The 18,583-nt window shown below is 33.0% G+C and overlaps 1 protein-coding gene and 1 pseudogene across 1 annotated transcript; one reads left to right on the forward strand and one right to left on the reverse strand.

Annotated features, from left to right (window-relative positions):
* Positions 1-8,762: 8,762 nt before the first annotated feature.
* On the forward strand, positions 8,763-15,178 carry LOC113773153 (39S ribosomal protein L47, mitochondrial-like). The gene is made up of 4 exons (XM_027317707.1): positions 8,763-8,806; positions 9,255-9,444; positions 10,447-10,604; positions 14,863-15,178. Exons 2-4 carry the CDS (start codon positions 9,270-9,272, stop codon positions 14,968-14,970), a joined length of 441 nt encoding a protein of 146 aa, XP_027173508.1. The 5' UTR covers positions 8,763-8,806; positions 9,255-9,269; the 3' UTR covers positions 14,971-15,178.
* A 376-nt stretch (positions 15,179-15,554) lies between these two features.
* Positions 15,555-16,327, reverse strand: LOC113772819 (annotated as a pseudogene).
* Positions 16,328-18,583: the final 2,256 nt, after the last annotated feature.

Genomic DNA, 18,583 nt, shown 5'->3' on the forward strand with positions numbered 1-18,583 from the left:
ATTTAATACTTTATATGATGAAAAGTTTACTATTTTCGAATAACCTGGATTTTTAAAAATAAATTTTTTAAATTATAAGTTAAAACAAATAAATTTCATCTCAATTTCAATTATATCTATCAAAAAAATCTTAAATCCAATCCAAAAATATCACAATATTTGAAATTATACAAAATTCACGTCTATAAGAATTTAGACATTGTGAACTTAAATTTTAATTTACATTTTGGAATTTAAATTTACAATTTAAAAAAGGAAGTTTGGAGTTCGAAGAAAATCAAGAGAATTGAAAATAGAAATGCAAATTTGATAAGAAACAAAAAATGAGATAAAAGTGAGTGGTTGTGGTATTAAATAAATTGTATTAAAGAAAAATAATTCTTTTTTAACTTTTTAAAATTTAATGGACAAAAACAAAATTAAAATATGGAAGAAAACATCAATAAATTAAAAATAAAGAGGTTTGATTAAAAAATGAGTGGCAAAAGAAAAGATGATAGAGAGAGAGAGAAAGAGTTGAAGATTAAAAAGAAAGAGCCATGAAAGGATGATATTTTGTAAGAAAAATGGAACAAAAGAAATATGAGTATTTGTTTTATATAAATAAGTTATCAAAAAAAACTAATAAGATGTGATGGTGCAATGGTTGCTACATTGGTCTTCTATTACAAAGGTCTTGAGTTCAAATCTTAATAACTACATTTTGCAAAACTAAAAAAAAAAGTGGAAAACTCAAAAACCGGAAATAACCGGTTCAAATCCGGTTCGGCGGTTTTCGCGGTCCGACCGGTTTTTGACCGGTTTCTTGACAAAGTCAAACTTAGCATTGAACCGGACCGGAGCCATGGCCGGTTCGCGGTTCAACCGGTCGAACCGGCCGGTCCGGTCCGGTTTTCAAAACACTGCCCCTAACAGCCATCTCCCAACCCTATGTACGAAACCACCACTACATTTGCGGAATTTACCTAGCACGAAACAAAGTTTTATTTTATTTTATTTTCCCTTCTCTTCTCTTCTCTAGGGTGAGATTTAAAGAGCTGAACGGGGGAGAAGGAATCACAAAACAATAAGATGCTATTTCGTTTTGCACCTTTCTTTTATTTTAATTAGAACTGTCAATCGACTTTTATGGATTGAATTTTAACAAGTTGAAACTCGATTTACAAAATAAATAGGAAAAATGACCTATTTCATCCCTTATATTTCACAAAAATATTCTTTTCGTCCCTCACTTTTAAAATGAAGCAATTTGGTCCCTGACATTTAAAAATTAAACCTATTACATCCCTGAACCTAATTGTCAATCTGAATTAAACCATCCAATAACCCAATAATAAATTTCGGAGATAGAATTGATAGATCATTCCGTCAACTCCATCATATTCACATGACATTTATTGAACCAAAAAAAATAAAAAGTATAACATAAAAGGTCATTTTTTGTCTTGGAATAATAGGATTTCTTTTTTGGGTAAATCTTTTCATGTACCGTTAGTATATACGCTTGCAAGTCTACATGTATATCATAAATACAAAATTTGGTGTTTAAATTTAAATTGAAATGATATGGTAGGTACATAAACCTATCAGTGTATATAATGAAAATGTAGGAAAGATTAATTCTTCTTTTTTATGTTATAATTTTTTATTTTTTATTTTTGGTTTCATTAAATTTCACGTGAATATCAAGTTGAATTAGTCAAGTGATCTACCAATTATACCCCCAAAATTTGTAATTAGGTTGATAGATGGTTTGATTCATATTGAAAATTGGGTTTAGGGATGTAATAACTTCAGTTTTTAAATGTCAAGGATGAAATTGCTTCGTTTTAAAAGTGAGGGACGAAAAGAATAATTTTGTGAAATGTGAGGGATGAAACCAGTCATTTTCCCAAATAAATACAACTTTAGAACTCGGTCACAGATTAAATGGTACACCTTCTGCAAACATATCAGCCTGGCCCTACAAAAACCTTGTCGTATAAGAGCCTAAAATAAGTTCAGCTCACAATGTTACGGGTATAAGCAAGAAAAAGAATACTCCGCAGCCTACATTTCAAGAGACAAGTATTTAGTTACTGACATCAACTATGGCCTTCTTTCTTCAAGCCACAAGTGAATAGCAATAATGAAATAACAATAATGCAAAGACAAGTTTTCAGTATTTAATTCTTAGACCCTTGCTTTTCTTGAGGATAGGTCTTGCCATAGCAAAATACTTGTGGTTAGAACAAGACATCAATGTATGTAACCAAGGTATTGTCTACAAACCACAACTGTCTAATCTTAGACTTCACATTGCTCCGGAGGAAAATCATTTAAACTCACATAATGTGGTGTCCGCATCATAGTCGTTAGTACATTTTCACGATTCTACGGTTTCACCACTCAAAATTAGGCCTAAGCCTAGGTTCATATTATAGATCTTCTCTGCCCTTCTTCCATGCAATCTTTTCTTTCTTTTTTTTTTTTTGAGAAGGTTTTAAGCATGCATGTATATTAGACTATCATGCGTTGTTGTCTAGTTGATAACCTTATTATGATGCATGGGACCTGAATTCTTTAATAAAGAAGGGCGAGAGAAGGTTTCATGATTATAAAAATTGATTTGTTTACACGCGTTTGGAGAATGGAATCACATTATAGTACTCCCTCAGTTCCAAAATTTTTGTCATACTTTTTATTTTTGAGATATTCTAAAATACGGCGAATTTCTCGAAATAATGTTAAAATAAGCCTTGAATCAAATACAGAAAAGCTACCAATCAGAACACGGTAAAACCTAATCAGAATAATATCGTGTCTATTTCATTTTTTTCTGTCATACAAATATCTTTTGCTCAAACCCAAAATTGTAGCAGTATATCCTTCATCACCACCTTCAAGCATTATTCTACAAAGAACAAAATCCGTTTGAGTCAGTTTAAGGAAAATATAATTAGATTTTATGATATATATGGCAAAAGTTCAGCAAGATGAGTGGTTCAAATAGAAAATACTAGTAACAATTAAAGCACTGAAAAGACAACACCCCTACGCTAAATCGTCCCAGTTCGATCTGTGCAAAAGTAGTACTAGCAGTAGTTGTCCGTTGGAAATTCAATTCCAGTCCAACTCAAAGATGGTTCACAACCCAAGAAACATTTCTAATGATCGGCGAATTATGATTGTAAATTATTTAAAATATTTTTACTGTAAAACTTTTTATGATGGGATGTATGTAAAATAAAAAAATAATTGAAAAAATAAAAAGATGTATTAAAAATTATAATGGTGATATAAGGGGGTGTTTGGTAAGAGGGTATCGGATTCGGGGAATGGAATGAACCCCATAAATGGTGTTTGGTTCACTGGAATGGGAATTGAAATCTTGGAATGATTTCTAAAAATTTGGTGTTTCTCCATTCCCAAGTATTTTGGTGGGTTTTGTCCGATTCCCAAGTTTGATTCCAAGAAACAAATCCAATTACATATTATAATTATACAATGATATAATTAATATTTATATATATTATATATATTATATATTATAATATATACATATATAATATATTATAATTATAATATTAGTACATTATATAAATATATATTATAATTATTTAGTTAAATATAATTATAATTATATAATATATATTATAAATTTATTAATATTATATAATAATATATTTATAATATATATGTATATCTATAAATGTATATTATATGTGCATATAATTAAAATAAATACATGTATATAATATTAATAAATTATATAATTATAATTATATTTATTATTTTAAATATAATAATATATAATAACTATATCTAATTAATATGCATTATATTTATATAAAATATTAGTACAATTAATATTTATATATTATATATTTATATATTTATATTTATATTATAACTTTCATATAATTATAATTAATTATATATAATATTTAATTTAATTAGTTACAAACTTATAATAATGATATTATTATATTATATAATTATATATTATAATTATTTAGTTAAATATAATTATACTTATATAATATATATTATAAATTTATTAATATTATATAATAATATATTTATAATATATATGTATATTTATAAATGTATATTATATGTGCGTATAATTATAATATATACATGTATGTAATATTAATAAATTATATAATTATAATAATAATTATTATTTTAAATATAATAATATATAATAACAACTATATTTAATATGTAATATATATTACATTTATATAAAATATTTGTATAATTAATATTTGTATATATTATATAATTATAATTGTATATTTATATTATAACATTTGTATATTTATATTTAATTATATATATAATATTTAATTTAATTAGTTACAAACTTATAATAATAATAATATTAGTTATATATATTATATAATGTATATTAATTTGTGTAATATAATTAATATTATCAATTATACTAATAATTATACATGTTTACTAATAGAAATTATTAATCAGTTAGACTAAATTTACTAATACATTTATACTAATATATTTAATTAGTAAAAATTTCTTATATCTCATTTACAAAGAGCCAATAACTATCATTTACAATGTGATTTATAATATATTTATTATATTCCATTCCGAAAGAGTCGACGAACCAAACATCAACTATAGTAATGATACACATTCCAGGTACTTGAACCAAACAAATGTATTGGAATGAATGACCTCATTCCAAACCCAAGATATCCGATTCCGAATCCGAATCCAATTCCGATGTGCGAACCAAACGCCACCTAAGTAAATAAATTTGGATAAATAATCTCCTGTCCAAACACACTAGATGATAAATAGAGAGTAGTTTGTGTTTCCTCACCTTTGTAATGAAAGGAGTGCAGTTAGTCTGCTATTCACTTTATATGCTTTACTTTTTCTGAACTTTTTAAGTTTTAATTTGAGTAAGCATAGTCGTACCTTATTGTTTTAGGTTACTGTCTTTCTACCTCAGAAAAACCAAATCATACTAGACCTCAGATGCATTAGATACATGCAAAGCCAAATGGAATCTTATTATTTTGATGAAATATTTTCTTCTTTCTTTCACACTTTTAGTTGTTTGACTGAATGAATGAATAGTAGAAAATCAGTAATCACCACCGAAGTAAGTTTGGAATATGATCTGGCTACTAATTAGCAATTTTTATGTTTTTTTTAGATAGAAATTGAGTAACTCCACTTTACTTATTCAAGCTATTAAACTCTTTAACTTGTTGCACCTTCAAGCAGTAGAATATGCACAATGGTTTCTTTGGGAGGACCTGGAACGTGACCGTAATGGTGCATAGAATGTTAGGAGACGCATGATATATGATCAGAAATGAGTACTAAACAAGTGGGTTCAACTTACATGCAATCTTTTCCTGTTTGCAGCTTTCATTTTCTTGTATGTCTTTGGTGGACTTAGTTTTTAAGCATCAACTATTAAGCAGAAACTGTTTTAATTTCACCACTCTACAGGCATTGAGAGCATCCTTTCTTTCTGTTGGGATCCAAGCGCGGAATAAACAACTATTGAGATATCAAGTACACAACAATTTAATAGAAACAAGCTACAAGCATGAAAGATAAACGACACACAATATTTAACGTGGTTCGACTCCACCATTGAGCCTACATCCACGGAGAGAAACCTGTTCTTTATTATGAGAGAAAAATCCTATACAAGAATACAATTTGAACCCAAACCCAACCCTTGTATACCATCTCTCATCTCCCAAGAACCCTCTCTCACACCCCATGTATAAGGCTGCATGATGCCCCTTGTGTCTCCTTGTGTGTCTTGTGTCTCATGTGTAGTATGCCAATTCACCTATTTATAGGAAACATTACTGCCAAAAAACCAAATAACAATTTGGAAACCAATACTATTTCCTAAACTCATATGGAAATAGCATCTAATTCCTGTTAAATAGGGCTTTATTTGACTACTACTTCAAGTAACTAAAACCAATTAGGAATCTAGTTACTTTCACACAAAACAGGAAATCTACCTAAAAGAAATTAAGCCAATTTCCTAACACTTTCCCCCTTTGTCTATTTCTTGTGTCCTCTACCTTGTGCTTTTGTTCAAGGATTGTTCGTGTCTTATCTCTATCACCAAATCCTTTTAGCAATTGAAAGTTGAAAGCCGCCTCTTATTGATGATAAGTTAAAGCACCAGTAGTTACTCTGTGTATTGTTACTCTTTGAGCTTGTATTTTCCTTAAAGCGACATCAACTTTCTTGCAGCTTGGTTTATGCAGAACGATGAGTTACGTGAATCTGCTAGGTGACTTTTGCTGTCCATTGCTGAACAGTGTGTCATGATCGAAATAGCAAAGGCACGAAGGGTATGATTTGCCTTCTGCCTCGAGAAGGTATGTTTGGCATTGTTAAGATTGATCTCCCTAGCACTACACTTATTGATTACTCTGCATCAGTACCATGTTTGTAATTTTTTGTTGTATTAATGCATTCTTGTCATTGCTGAAATGTTGGGAGTTCCATCTATTCTATGCCATACAGCAAGTCACAAATTCTTGTGAGGAAATATTCTCGAGTCATCTTCACTCTGCTGGCAGTCAACTATTGAATCCTTTAACTAAAAGTTAGTTTCACATTGGGACAGGGAACATGAAAAGAGTCTATGCTATTTTAGTTTCGCATTGCATTTAGGGGCTTGGGGGAGGACTTTAAGCTAGTATCTGATTATGGCATTAGCTGCTTGGAACAGCCATAAGAAAAAGAGTAGGCAGTTAGGATATACGACGTGATGTTGTTTAGTCTCCGAGTACTAAAAATTGAATCCTTAACTAGAAGTTAGTTTCGGCAGGGGGCTGGAATGTGAGTAGAGTCTGTAACTTATTATGCTCCGTGTCACGGGCTTGGATGCGTTTCAGATAGAATTTTGTTTAAGACACGTGTTGCCTGAAGTCCCTGGCATTTTTCAAACTTCTGTAATTTAGATCCTTGCATTATAAGCTCTTTTTTTGCCTATTCTTATTTTGGATGGAAATAACTGTAGTAGAAAATAGATTAGAGAAAGGGACTTCACCATTTCTCTTTGTTTTGGGGATACAATAGCTAAACCTAGTGAGTTTAAAATGGTGTAGTTACTTTCTCAAAAGCTAAACAAAATGTCAGCAATTTTAGAATGGGGCCAAAGTCCTGATTAGAGGTGTTAATCACAATCAAATTATATTGATCCATCCAAACTTGTCCACTAATAAGTAGACTTTAATGTGCAATTAGGGCTGTCAATGGGCTTGGGCTAGCTCGAGCCCAGTTTATTCAGCCCGCAACAAGGCCCTATGAGCCTTATGTTTAATAGGCTTGGGCTGAGTTTGGCACAAAATAGGGCCCAAATTAAATAAGCTGAGATTGGGCTTTACTAGGTTCAAACTTGATTAAGGCCCGACCTATTTACATGTATAATTATATATATATAATACATGTAATTTCATATTAAGTGGTATATATAATGTAGAATTATACATTATAACATTAAAATATCAATCATTTATATACAAATTTATAAATATTAATATATTATTTATAATTATATATTTAATTATGAGTTTGGGTCAAATCCGATATGAACCCGAAGTTCATATAAAATGATGAGTCGAGTTTGAACTTTCTAACCTAGGTTCAAGTCCGAAAGTTCAAAATCCTGAAAGCCCCATTTATTTTTTGAGTTGAACTTAGGCTTCCCAAAGTGAGGCCCAGCTTATAGAGCTTGATAGGCACCCCTATATGTAATTAGCTGGCGGGTGAAGATGCTTCTTAGTGACTGAGATGTTTGGACCCAAAAAATGTAGAGCTTTTGGTAGAGTGTGCTTGGAAAACTGACTCGAATTCCCATATTATAGGATATAGTTTGCTTGCATACTGTTGGCTGTGCTGTCCATGTTCTAAATGTATGCAATACCAAGTGCATATTATATAAACTATTGATGAAATTGGATCAAAACCATACAGTTGCTAAATTTCAAATCGCGTTATTATAGTCCTGTGATTCAACAATCCAATTTTATAAATTTGATCCCAATCTAAGTAAGATTCTTGGAGTTTGTAAAACTATAGTCAAATGAATAGAATTTTGTAGAATCAAGTGCATATTATATAAACTAAGATAATTCTTACGAATTTAAAATTCGTAGCCTTATATGTCATGAATTCATATCAATGATATTTATTTTTCATATTTGTAGTCTAAAAATAAAATAAATTCCGAAAATTGAATGTTTATCAATTAGCATATAATGCTAGAATACATACATTTTAGCTGAAGAAATTTATTTTTTCTAACTACCATCACATTTTCTGCATCTATTTGCACATTTTTTCAACTATTCATGAACAATAAGCTTATAAATAAATAAAATGTTAATTTTTTTTCATATTTTTTAGTAGGAACTTACGATTCTATGATCCATCTATGGTTTAATCCTATGACTTCCAAAAGGAACCCTAGGTAGGATTCCCATTTTAAAAACCTTAAGACTCCAATCCTGAAAACGGCTATCCCATGTACAAAATAAAGGGGGGAAAAAGTAATAAAAAAAGGATGATAAAAGAAAATAAAGAAGAAGACCCCTCTGGATATTCAATTTGGTATTGTAATTTTCGGGCCTTTTTTTTCTGGGCTGAACTGCAACATTAAGGGGCCCAATATGTGATTGTAAAACCTGGATCAGCCCAAATTTCCAACGTTAGGCGCCAAGTTTCCAAGAACAAGAAACAGAAAATCATTTCAGCTGGTTCGTCCGGATCTTTCTCTAGTCTTACTGAGCAAGAACTAACGGTAATTTTTTCATTGTTTTTTCTTTATTTTTTCTTTATTTTTTTGTGGTAATTAGTCTTGGGGTGTTGAAGCGTTGCCCATTTTAAGAGCCGAAATTCAGTAATCCGCATAATTGTTGCTCATATGCGTTAAGTTTCTTGCGCACCACCTGTTCGATTAATTAACGATAGGCTCTTCTAAGAATTTTGGGTTCTTAATCCGCCATGTTCTTACTAAAATAGTGAGATTTTGGATTTAGAAAAATTTTTAGACTGCTTCGATCCCTTGGTCTTTTTCTTTGTATAAGTTTTAGCACTGCTGCAATCCCACTTTGTTCTTCTTTTATGTTTATGTTTTTTCAATTGATTTTGAACGGGGAAAATGTTTTTTTAATTCTTTTTTTAGTTTTGGGCTTTAATTTCTTTGTTAATTTCAATGGTTCTTTTATTTCATTTGCTCATGTTTGCAGAGAGCAATCCAGACAATGTCTGCAATCAGAGCAATTGGTAGGGCGCTTTTTGCTGCAGTCAAGGCTGACACTTCATCCGCATCTTCTGCAGCTGCAGCTGCTGCTTCCACTGCTAGGACTAAACATAACCCTCTTGAGGATTTCTTCGAGGCTGACAGAAGTTCAGATGACGACAAGCCTGTTGTATATGGTATAAACACGTCTTCTCTCTATCATATCGTGAAGTTCTTTGGTTTTCATGTAATTGAAGAAACTGAAGTTAATAAGTTGGAGCCCGAAATTGACCGTGGAAATAAAGTACTGGTACAGTCTTAAATTCTACAAATACTTTGTGGTTTGAATAGCATCTCCTTGTAGTATCTAAGCTTAAGTATTTAATGTCAGAAGTGAAAAGGATCTCTTTTTTTGCATTGTGTTCTGGAGGTGTAATAATTCAGCTGATCTGTCTTAAGCTTTGACAATTCCTTTGAGGATTGCAGTGACAACCTCTTAAAATGGTGCTTCTGATGCTTTGGATGTCAAACAACATTTAGAAACAGCCTTGAGCATGACCTAGCATTTATGACTAGGAATTTTTTTCCCTTTTTACTTTTTTCCTCGATAATGGTATGTTCTATTTTCGGAATCATTCTTATACAGATGCTAAAATAATTTTGATAAGGAGCTATTTTTGAGTTCTTGTTTATTTTATTAAATTAAGATAGCTTATTTCAGCAAAGTAAACCTATACAGATAAAAAAGACAGCAGCAAATATTTCTTCTTATTACAACTCTATGTTGCTTCATACTTTTTCCAACCAGTTAAGGTCTATGATATAGCAGGATATGTGGAAACTTGAGTTCTAGAAAGCACCCTTTGTTTTCCAGAGAGATATGGCATGAGATAATTGTACACCCATGTTTGTTTGGTCTTGCTATCTTTTTTTGTTAGATGATTATCCTCAAATTAATAAATTTTTAGGTATTGTAAATCAGTTGTACTTTCTTTTCTTGCTGGTTGCTCCATCTGAGTTACTGCATATAGCTTATGGACCTTGTTTTTTCTTGGTTAATAAATGAAAAGGTTGTATTCTGCTCTATGGTGTATGTGCAGCCCATGGCATTTTGTTAAACTTATGTTCATGGAACATATTGTTACCACTCCTTTCTTGTCAGTTGTGTGTTCAAAATAACTGTTGATTTTATCATATAGGTAGGGGCTGGAAAGCTTCTGAATTGTGCCTTAAATCATGGGATGATCCTCAGAAGTTATGGTTTGTTCTATTAAAGGAGAAAAACATGTTGATGACCCAACGCCAGATGCTTCATGCTCAGAACCTACGTTTTGCAAATCCAGAACATATCTCCAAGGTAGATTATGTATTCTCCAATTTGCTGTTTTTCTTTCATTTTTCAAATGCTTTTTCTGGTGCTGTTATATAGCCATTTCTGCCATTTATCTTAAAGAATAAAATCCAATGTACTTGAAAAAGTTTCTTTGCTATAATCTTCTGCATTTTATTCTAATAAGCAACCAATTTCAGTTTTTTTCCCCAGTTTTATTATGCTAGAAAACTTCTCGATACTTATGCAGTGATGAACATCATCGCTTTGGTTAATCATGAAACTTTGTCTGATACAAGGTGAACGCAATTCTACAGAGCCTATCACATTTTTCCGCTTTATGAAACATTCCTAGGATTACAATTCTACTTAATAGACAGTTTTTTCCACTTGAAGGCGTGGGAGAAGCAGAGGGTGAAGAGAGAGGACCTAATAGGAGAAACACTATCTGCCAGATACATGTTTCTCCCAAGAAAAAAATCATTTTTGTATTTGAAAATGTAGTTGTACAGTGAGGGGACTCGCCGGGGGAGGGGGGGGAGGGGGGAAGAGAGAGAGGACCTGATAGGAGAAACACTGTCTGCCTGATATATGTTTCTCTGGAGAAAAAGTAAAAATTATAATCCTCACATTTTGTGGCTGATAGTAGCCCTGGAGGACCTGGGAGGAGGGGGGGGGGAGAGAGAGAGACAGACAGACAGAAAGGCCTGTTAGAGAGGGATTCAAATTAGAGGAGAAATATACTCGAGTTTTGCTGCTGATAGTATTCCTAGAAAACACAATCTGTCAGATACATTTTTCTTTTGAAAAAAGCTCTCCTATTTTGCAGCTCACAGTAATCCTGGGGAACCTAATTGGAGGAAACATATCCTCATAGTCATTGCTGACAAAAGTCCTAGAAGAAACACAATCTGTTAGGTACATGTTTCTTTAGAAAAAAGTTCTCATACTTTTCACCTCACAGTATTTCTAGAAGAAACCGCATGTCCTAGATACATGTTTTTCATAGTTCTTCTGTATAATATCTTTATTCTTGTCAACCTCAAAGGAATTAATATCATAATTCAATCTTTCCGAATATGTTGTCTGAAAATGATCTTATCAGCAAAATTTTTAATACTGACATTGTGTATTTTAATCGACAAATGGCATATTGTAATTCTGTATGATTGGAAATTTATTTTTCTTCTTATTTTTTCAACTAAAAGCTTATCTTGAAAGGTTGGAAAAAATTGAATTCTATAAATGGTTGTGTTTTCTATGTATGGAATTACCAATGAGTTAATTAAATAGTTTCCTTGCTCCATTACAAGTAGGTTGGGGTTTTCTGACCTTTTTCCTTAATATGCTTCATGTTTTAGCAATGAACTTTTTGTTTTACATTTATGGTCTTTCCTAGTTCCAATTTCTTAGTTCAAATGAATGGTAAGCGGATCTACTCTTTTATGAATTTCTGGTCAGGTAAAATTAATTGGGTATGCTGGAGTAGCTTTAGGTGAGTATGATGCTTGTATTCAAAACTGTCCAGCTTAATCTTTTGGCTGTTGTATTTTTATGGCATGAATATTACAGAAGTAGAGAGGAAAAAAGTAATAATTAACATAATGATGGACATTCATGGATTAAGAGAGCCCTGAGACCTAAATTTGTCAGAGTGGAAATTTTGACATGATTGGGGAATTTCAACTTGGAAATAATAGTTACAGTGTATAAAATTCTTACTTCTAGAGAACAAGATAGTTGTTTAGTTCTGAATTGCACTGGCTAATGGCTATGCCATCGCCAAAGCTGGTTCCTTCTTATCCTCTTCTTCTTGAAGCCTGGGTGTGACATATGCTTTGAGCCTTTAGTCATCATGCATCCATTCTGTTACCCTAGCAGCACTGAGGGTTCTTATTTCTTCTTAGTTTTTCCTTGTCAGAACAGACAAGTGTAGAAATGCTTTTTCCAAAAGCTTTCAAATGCTCTATAAACTAGAGAGCTTTGTATCTTTACTCTTGTGCCTATTTTGTTGCTCCAATCTTCTAGTTCAGCTGCTTCATGATTTTCAAAGGTTGACAGAGCCATAATTTGTACATAAGTCAGAACTTTTTTTCAACAAGTACAAGACTTGCAAGATTACTGCTATCTCAACTCATTTACCACATTTGTGGTGAGTGACTTTGAGCCATTGAATACCATCTGATTTAACTGATATTTTGGCTTTTTAACTTTGTTAATTACTGGAATTTATAGTTAAGTATGGGGGTATTTGGTGATGACAACCAGAAATGATTCAGTCTTATGTCATATTTTCGTTCTCCAATGCTGTGCAAAGTTGTGTTTTATGTCCTGTATATGACCTTTAATCCTTAGGTCACATTGATGATCTTTCTACCAGCCTGTATAACACAAGAAATTGGTTCGGCTATTTGAAATAATCCTGCATACCTGCAAGTGGCTTGGCTTTCACCTATTTCATCTTTTTTTGAAAAGATATATATATATATATTTACATTGTCCAAAAGTCCAAACTACTACTTTATCATATTGGGTTTCATATTCCTGGCGTTTGTCATTTCTGTCTTCTTAGCTTTCTGTAAATTCAATGGCTTCTTCATCCTGAATCAACCTTGTTGCAGAGGCCTTCTAGTGAGTGTAGAAAGCTTATTTTTCTTTTTCCAATATGATCGTGTGAAATGTGCCATGACATTCAGTAAAGTTTGTGAGCTAATTTTGGAACTGTAATTGCTTATGAGAAGACTAATAGCATATTTTGTTCTTTCGCTTACATGTTGTTGCATTTGGTTGACCATATGGCGATTTAATAGCAAAAGTACAATAGGCTTGTATCCTCAGATGTTATTAGCTCTAGGCTTGTTTGTTCGACAGATGATAATTCTGAAATATTAATTTGTCTACTGTTTTGGCCTCCTAAAAATGCACCTTTGTTCCATATATCAATGTTATTGGCCACTGGCAGTGCTCCACCAAGCAGTTTGTTGATATTAACATGCCATATGGGGAATTTAAAAAAAAAGTTAAAAAAAAGGAACATGCATTCAAAAGTCTTGGCTGAATGAAAGTTTGATTGCTGCTTTCCAATTAGTTCGTTAAGCTGAGGCACGAACTCTGCTTGTGAAGGTCCTATAGTCTAAGTGCCCTTCCTTTCATTCTTCATTTTTCTTCATTATCCCTGAAAATGTTTACTTGCTCGTGTTGGTTTTTTCCGCCTTTTATAACAATGTGAAAGAATGCCATTTCTTTCCAGATATTGATCATCTCTGAAGTTAATTAGTCTCCGCAGTTAGAAATAATTACAAAAGAAAACAGATGAACCTATTTACACCATATTTAGGAGAACTTGTATCTTTTAGTCCATAAAAATTTATAATCATAATAATATCATGACACTGGAATACCGAAAACAAAATCATGACATTAAGATTAGAATCAAGGGAGTAAGATTTTTAATTCATTAGGAAATTAAGGACTTCAACTATTAATGCATGCTATACTGACTTGATTGCGGCCTTGGTTTAGACAGAATCTGGACTTAATTCCTCTGTTTGGAAGTTTTGATATCCTCAATGGGTCAATATTCTAGGAGGTTATACTTATTGCTAATGCACCAGAACTTTTATAGCGAACTTGTGCCTCATCAGTTGTGGAGAGGTGAACACTATCATGTAATGTTTTCTCTTCCCAACCCTCTTCCAACTCTCCCACAGACCATATGAAAGTAAATAAGCACCCCTCTGTGATTTATCTTTCTCACTTTCCATTTTGTTTTCTCATGTCTATTGCTGAAAGTGGGCTTCTCACTGTAGGATTGAGTTTCCAGTGATGCAGTTTGAGTAGCTTTTGAAGTGATGATGTTAGACCTTGTAAAGCAGTAATTACATGACCATTAGTTAAGAAGCAAGAAGCAATAGTAAAGGTCTTGTGATGACTAGAAAAATCTTGGATTTGAGGTTTGATTTCCTCCAGGAAGATGTCATACTATCGCTTCTGAATATTTGCTGTTTTGTGGGTGAAACAGGACTAATCAACAGGCATCTATGTCCTTGGTCAAAGTACGTAAAAGAATGAGTGCCTTTCTGGATGATTGTCGTTTGTCTATCTGTTTCATTGACCAACAGGAATTTATACTCTGATTTTGTATTAGGAAAGTAAGAGGCATTGCAGCCACAGATGGAAGGATTGTGTTTTACAAATTCAGTTTGATGTCCACAGCAATAAGCTTCAGTATACCGTTTATTCACAACAGTAAGGATGTTAACTGATTCGTTCTACCATATTGCAGGTAAGGAAATCGATGTGCCGAATAAAGCATGTACTGACTGAGAGAGCAATTGAAGAACCAGATCCAAGGAGGTCAGCGGAGATGAAAAGAATGATAAATGCTCTTTAATATCCTCAGTTTAGTTTAGTACTACAGGCTTGCTTGCTTTTACAGTTGGACTTGGGGATATCTCTGATCCATGCTCTTATTTTAGTAGTCTAAAGGTAGGGCTTCTGGATTTTGTGTTCTAATATTGTCCTCGGATAAAACGGATAAACGGATTTTCTATCACATTGTTAATGTATCTCAATGGAACTGCAAGGATTTTTTGTTTTTAGGACCCCCACATTGGCAATGTATCTCAATGCCTTGCAAAAGAGTTCGGTTTATTAATTGGACTGCCTTGAAACGCCCAATTTTCACTCACTATGGTTAAGGTTCCATGTTTTGATATTAGGATTAAGGGATAATTTCAGAAACCTCCCTCAAGGTTTTTGATAATTATACTTAAATACTCTCTAATATGAAAAATTACACTCTCCTCCCCTTGAATGACATATTTGATAACAATTTTAGTCCCTGTCAGTAAAAGCTTTCTTAAATTTTGAGAAAAAGTGCGGATACATAATTTTGTACCGAATTTGCCCTCATTGTATGTAGGAGCAGTAACGAGTCATCATTTAATTATCAGTCAAAACTAGAACTTGGTAATTTTGGAGTTACAGCTGACTTCTTCCAGGGCTTAATAAAACTAGCTGACTTCTAGTAAAACTGATTCTGTCATTACATGTAATGACGAGCGCGAATTAACAGTGCTCAAGGTTTAGGCCAAGAAGCTTATAGGCCAGCCAGGTGGGTCAGCTTCTCAATGGCAGCAATGGATGTTCATGTTGCATCGTCTATTCTCCTCAAACCCTTTTTGAAATGGCCATCACGTTGAAGTTCAGTGAATCTGGGTTTTTCTCGATCATCTTCCGAATAACTTTAGCTGCATCATGCAACAAGCTGCTTGAAGAGGAAGAACCATGTCAAAGTGGTCCGAACCTCCTTCCATCAAGCTCATAAAGTTGTCCATTCACACGTGTGAAACAAATAAAGTGGGTGTCCACGTTATCTCTAGCCTCTTTGTCACCACCAGTAGCTGCCACCGGATGAGCAACTTCCATTTCTCTATCATTTTCAAGGAATGTTGCACGTTCCTCTGGGTTCATGTTTACCGTAGTTTAAAGAACTTGTCCGGGTATGAGCCCTCGGCATGATTTATCTCTGAAGTAATATTCCCAACGGCATGAAGAAGCTCAATTGCTCCACAGGCATTTCCGACGGTTTGCTTCATAAAGTATACTCTAGCACTAGGATCCTTGATCAAGCTGTCTTCTTTTATTCTTGCTTCTTCAGTCTGTGGCGTGATGGGATACAGGAACAGCACAGCAAGCACTGGGTTGGGAACCATTTTCAAAAGTTCTTCATCCAATCCAAAAACAGCTCATTTTCATGCCTCTTGAACATTTCAAAAACAATTTCCTCAGTGTTCACATCCATAGTTTTGCCACTTCTTGGAATAACACATCTCAAATGTAACAGATAATTAAAATTCCCAGGAACTTCATGAAGTGCTCTTTCATAAACATCATTAAGAAGCACTATGTAAGAATACTCATCAGGATCCACATTGGGAATTCTAATTTTCTTCCCTTTGTAGTGAAGAATAATGTCATGACAACTACACTCGGGATCCTGTTTTCACACTTTCAAGCATTAGAATTGCATATAATGATTAATTCAAGCTTAATGATGCTCATTGTCCATTACAAATTCAGAGAATGAGAAATTTTTGTCTTTGTAGTGAAGAATAATGTCATGGACAACTACACTAGGCATCCTGTTTTCACACTTTCAAGTATTAGAATTTCATACAATGATTAATTCCAGCTTAATGATGCTCATTGTCCATTACAAAGTCAGAGAATGAGAAATTTTTCTCGCATGAACAGAAAATAAAGCTATTCAATTAAACATGCAAGGTCCAGTTGACTAAGGCCCTAATCAATGATCAAACATCTTTATTTCTACTAAAATCTCAGCACAAATTCTTCAGATAATCAACAATGAACTATCAGTACAGTACAGTATAGGAGCAGGCTTCATCATTAGTCTATGTCCAGAACACTTGCTCCCGAAAACATCAAGCACACCACATGCATGTCAAAATCAACCACAATAGACATAACCTCTGATTCATCTACATTAGACAATGAACACCTACAAATGAGGATTATCCCTTTAGCCTACTTTTACAAGCAACCTAACACCTATATCTTGGCCACATGCTATTGCGCGGAGCTTCAATGGTAATATGACAAGTATTAAGATGATCAACAAGATATGGTACTTAAAAAAACTTCTAAATAAGTTCAATAAATTAAAACAATTTGATCTTTTACCTGCAGTGATGTTGATGGAGCTGAAATAGCTATATATCATGCACATTTTTTGCCCAAATTCTTCACCAGATGAAGGATCACCAACTAGAGGAAGCTTTGGTTTCTTGAGTCCATTCCTTTCAAAAGTAGATTGGTTGCTCTTGGTACTGTGTAACCAATTGGCACCTCAAGTTCTTATATCACCTGCAAATGGCGCCAAGAAGCATTAAAAAAATTTTAATTGATGCAATTTCATTTTCTCATTTTTCTAATAGCAGAAAATGTACAACTTTTTCAGGCAATTTAGTCATTTGGAAGCTATTGATGGTGACATTTGGTCACATCCATATGAAAAGGGAGGGGAGTGTAATTTTTAATATTAGAGGGTATTTAAATGTAATTGTCAAAAACCTTGAGGGAGATTTCTGAAATTATCCCTAGGATTAATACATTGATTTTGACGGAGAAGTGTGTGGCAGGAAAAGTTACACAAACTAATCCAAAAAATGATAAAACCCTCAATAACAAGATTCAAACGAATCTTAAACACTTGTGAGTACACAAGAAATATTGAATAAATCACAATTCAAAAAATTAATACGTGAAAATCTATTATAAGTTGCCAAATAAACCTTAAGGGACTCAAATGCTTCGGCTAAAAGTGTTCGAACTGAAATGAAAAAGAAAACACCAATAAAACGAATAAAAGACAAAAAAAAAATGCACATTTTGCCGCCTTGAGGATCCAGAGCAAGTCTGGAGCTCCACAGGGGCGGATCCCAGACCGGATTGAAGGCAGAATGACCTTCAAAATCTCGAGTCTAGCCGGCTTGGGGTCTGAGGCTGAGCTCTAAAGAATTCGGCAGTGATCCTAGGTGATGTTCTACATCGATTTCCTAAATATAAAATTGAGATAGCTTTGTTAACAATCCAAACATAATTAAGTTTTTCCCAAAGAAAAAAGGACATAGGGATAAGAGGTGGACCCAATATTTTTAGTTATCACCAGAAGATTAAATTTCCATAGGTAAAGTTTCCTCAATCCAGGAAATGGATAATAATGTTTGAAATTTACAGTGAGCCCACCCCTTCTGTTTATGTGCTTATCCTGCCCCTTGAGACATAAAATAGAAAGAATAAAAAATTGGATATCTGGATCTACTCATTTTGCTTTCAGAAAGTATTGGGATAATATAAATATGGTTTTTCTTCCCACCTAAGCCTACGATAACATATTGATAATAATTGAATCCACTAATTCAACTTTTGGAAATGATTGCATCTATATATCAATATTTATATCTATATAAATTACAGAA

The sequence above is a fragment of the Coffea eugenioides genome, chromosome 6, assembly GCF_003713205.1.
Source record: "Coffea eugenioides isolate CCC68of chromosome 6, Ceug_1.0, whole genome shotgun sequence".
Classification (NCBI taxonomy): domain Eukaryota; kingdom Viridiplantae; phylum Streptophyta; class Magnoliopsida; order Gentianales; family Rubiaceae; genus Coffea; species Coffea eugenioides.

Excerpts from the sequence above, each read along its gene's own strand:
- LOC113773153 (XM_027317707.1), top strand. The coding sequence starts at position 9,270 with ATGTCTGCAATCAGAGCAATTGGTAGGGCGCTTTTTGCTGCAGTCAAG. Across the intron at positions 9,445-10,446 it reads CGACAAGCCTGTTGTATATG|GTAGGGGCTGGAAAGCTTCT; the intron begins GTATAAACACGT and ends TTTATCATATAG. Across the intron at positions 10,605-14,862 it reads ATCCAGAACATATCTCCAAG|GTAAGGAAATCGATGTGCCG; the intron begins GTAGATTATGTA and ends ACCATATTGCAG.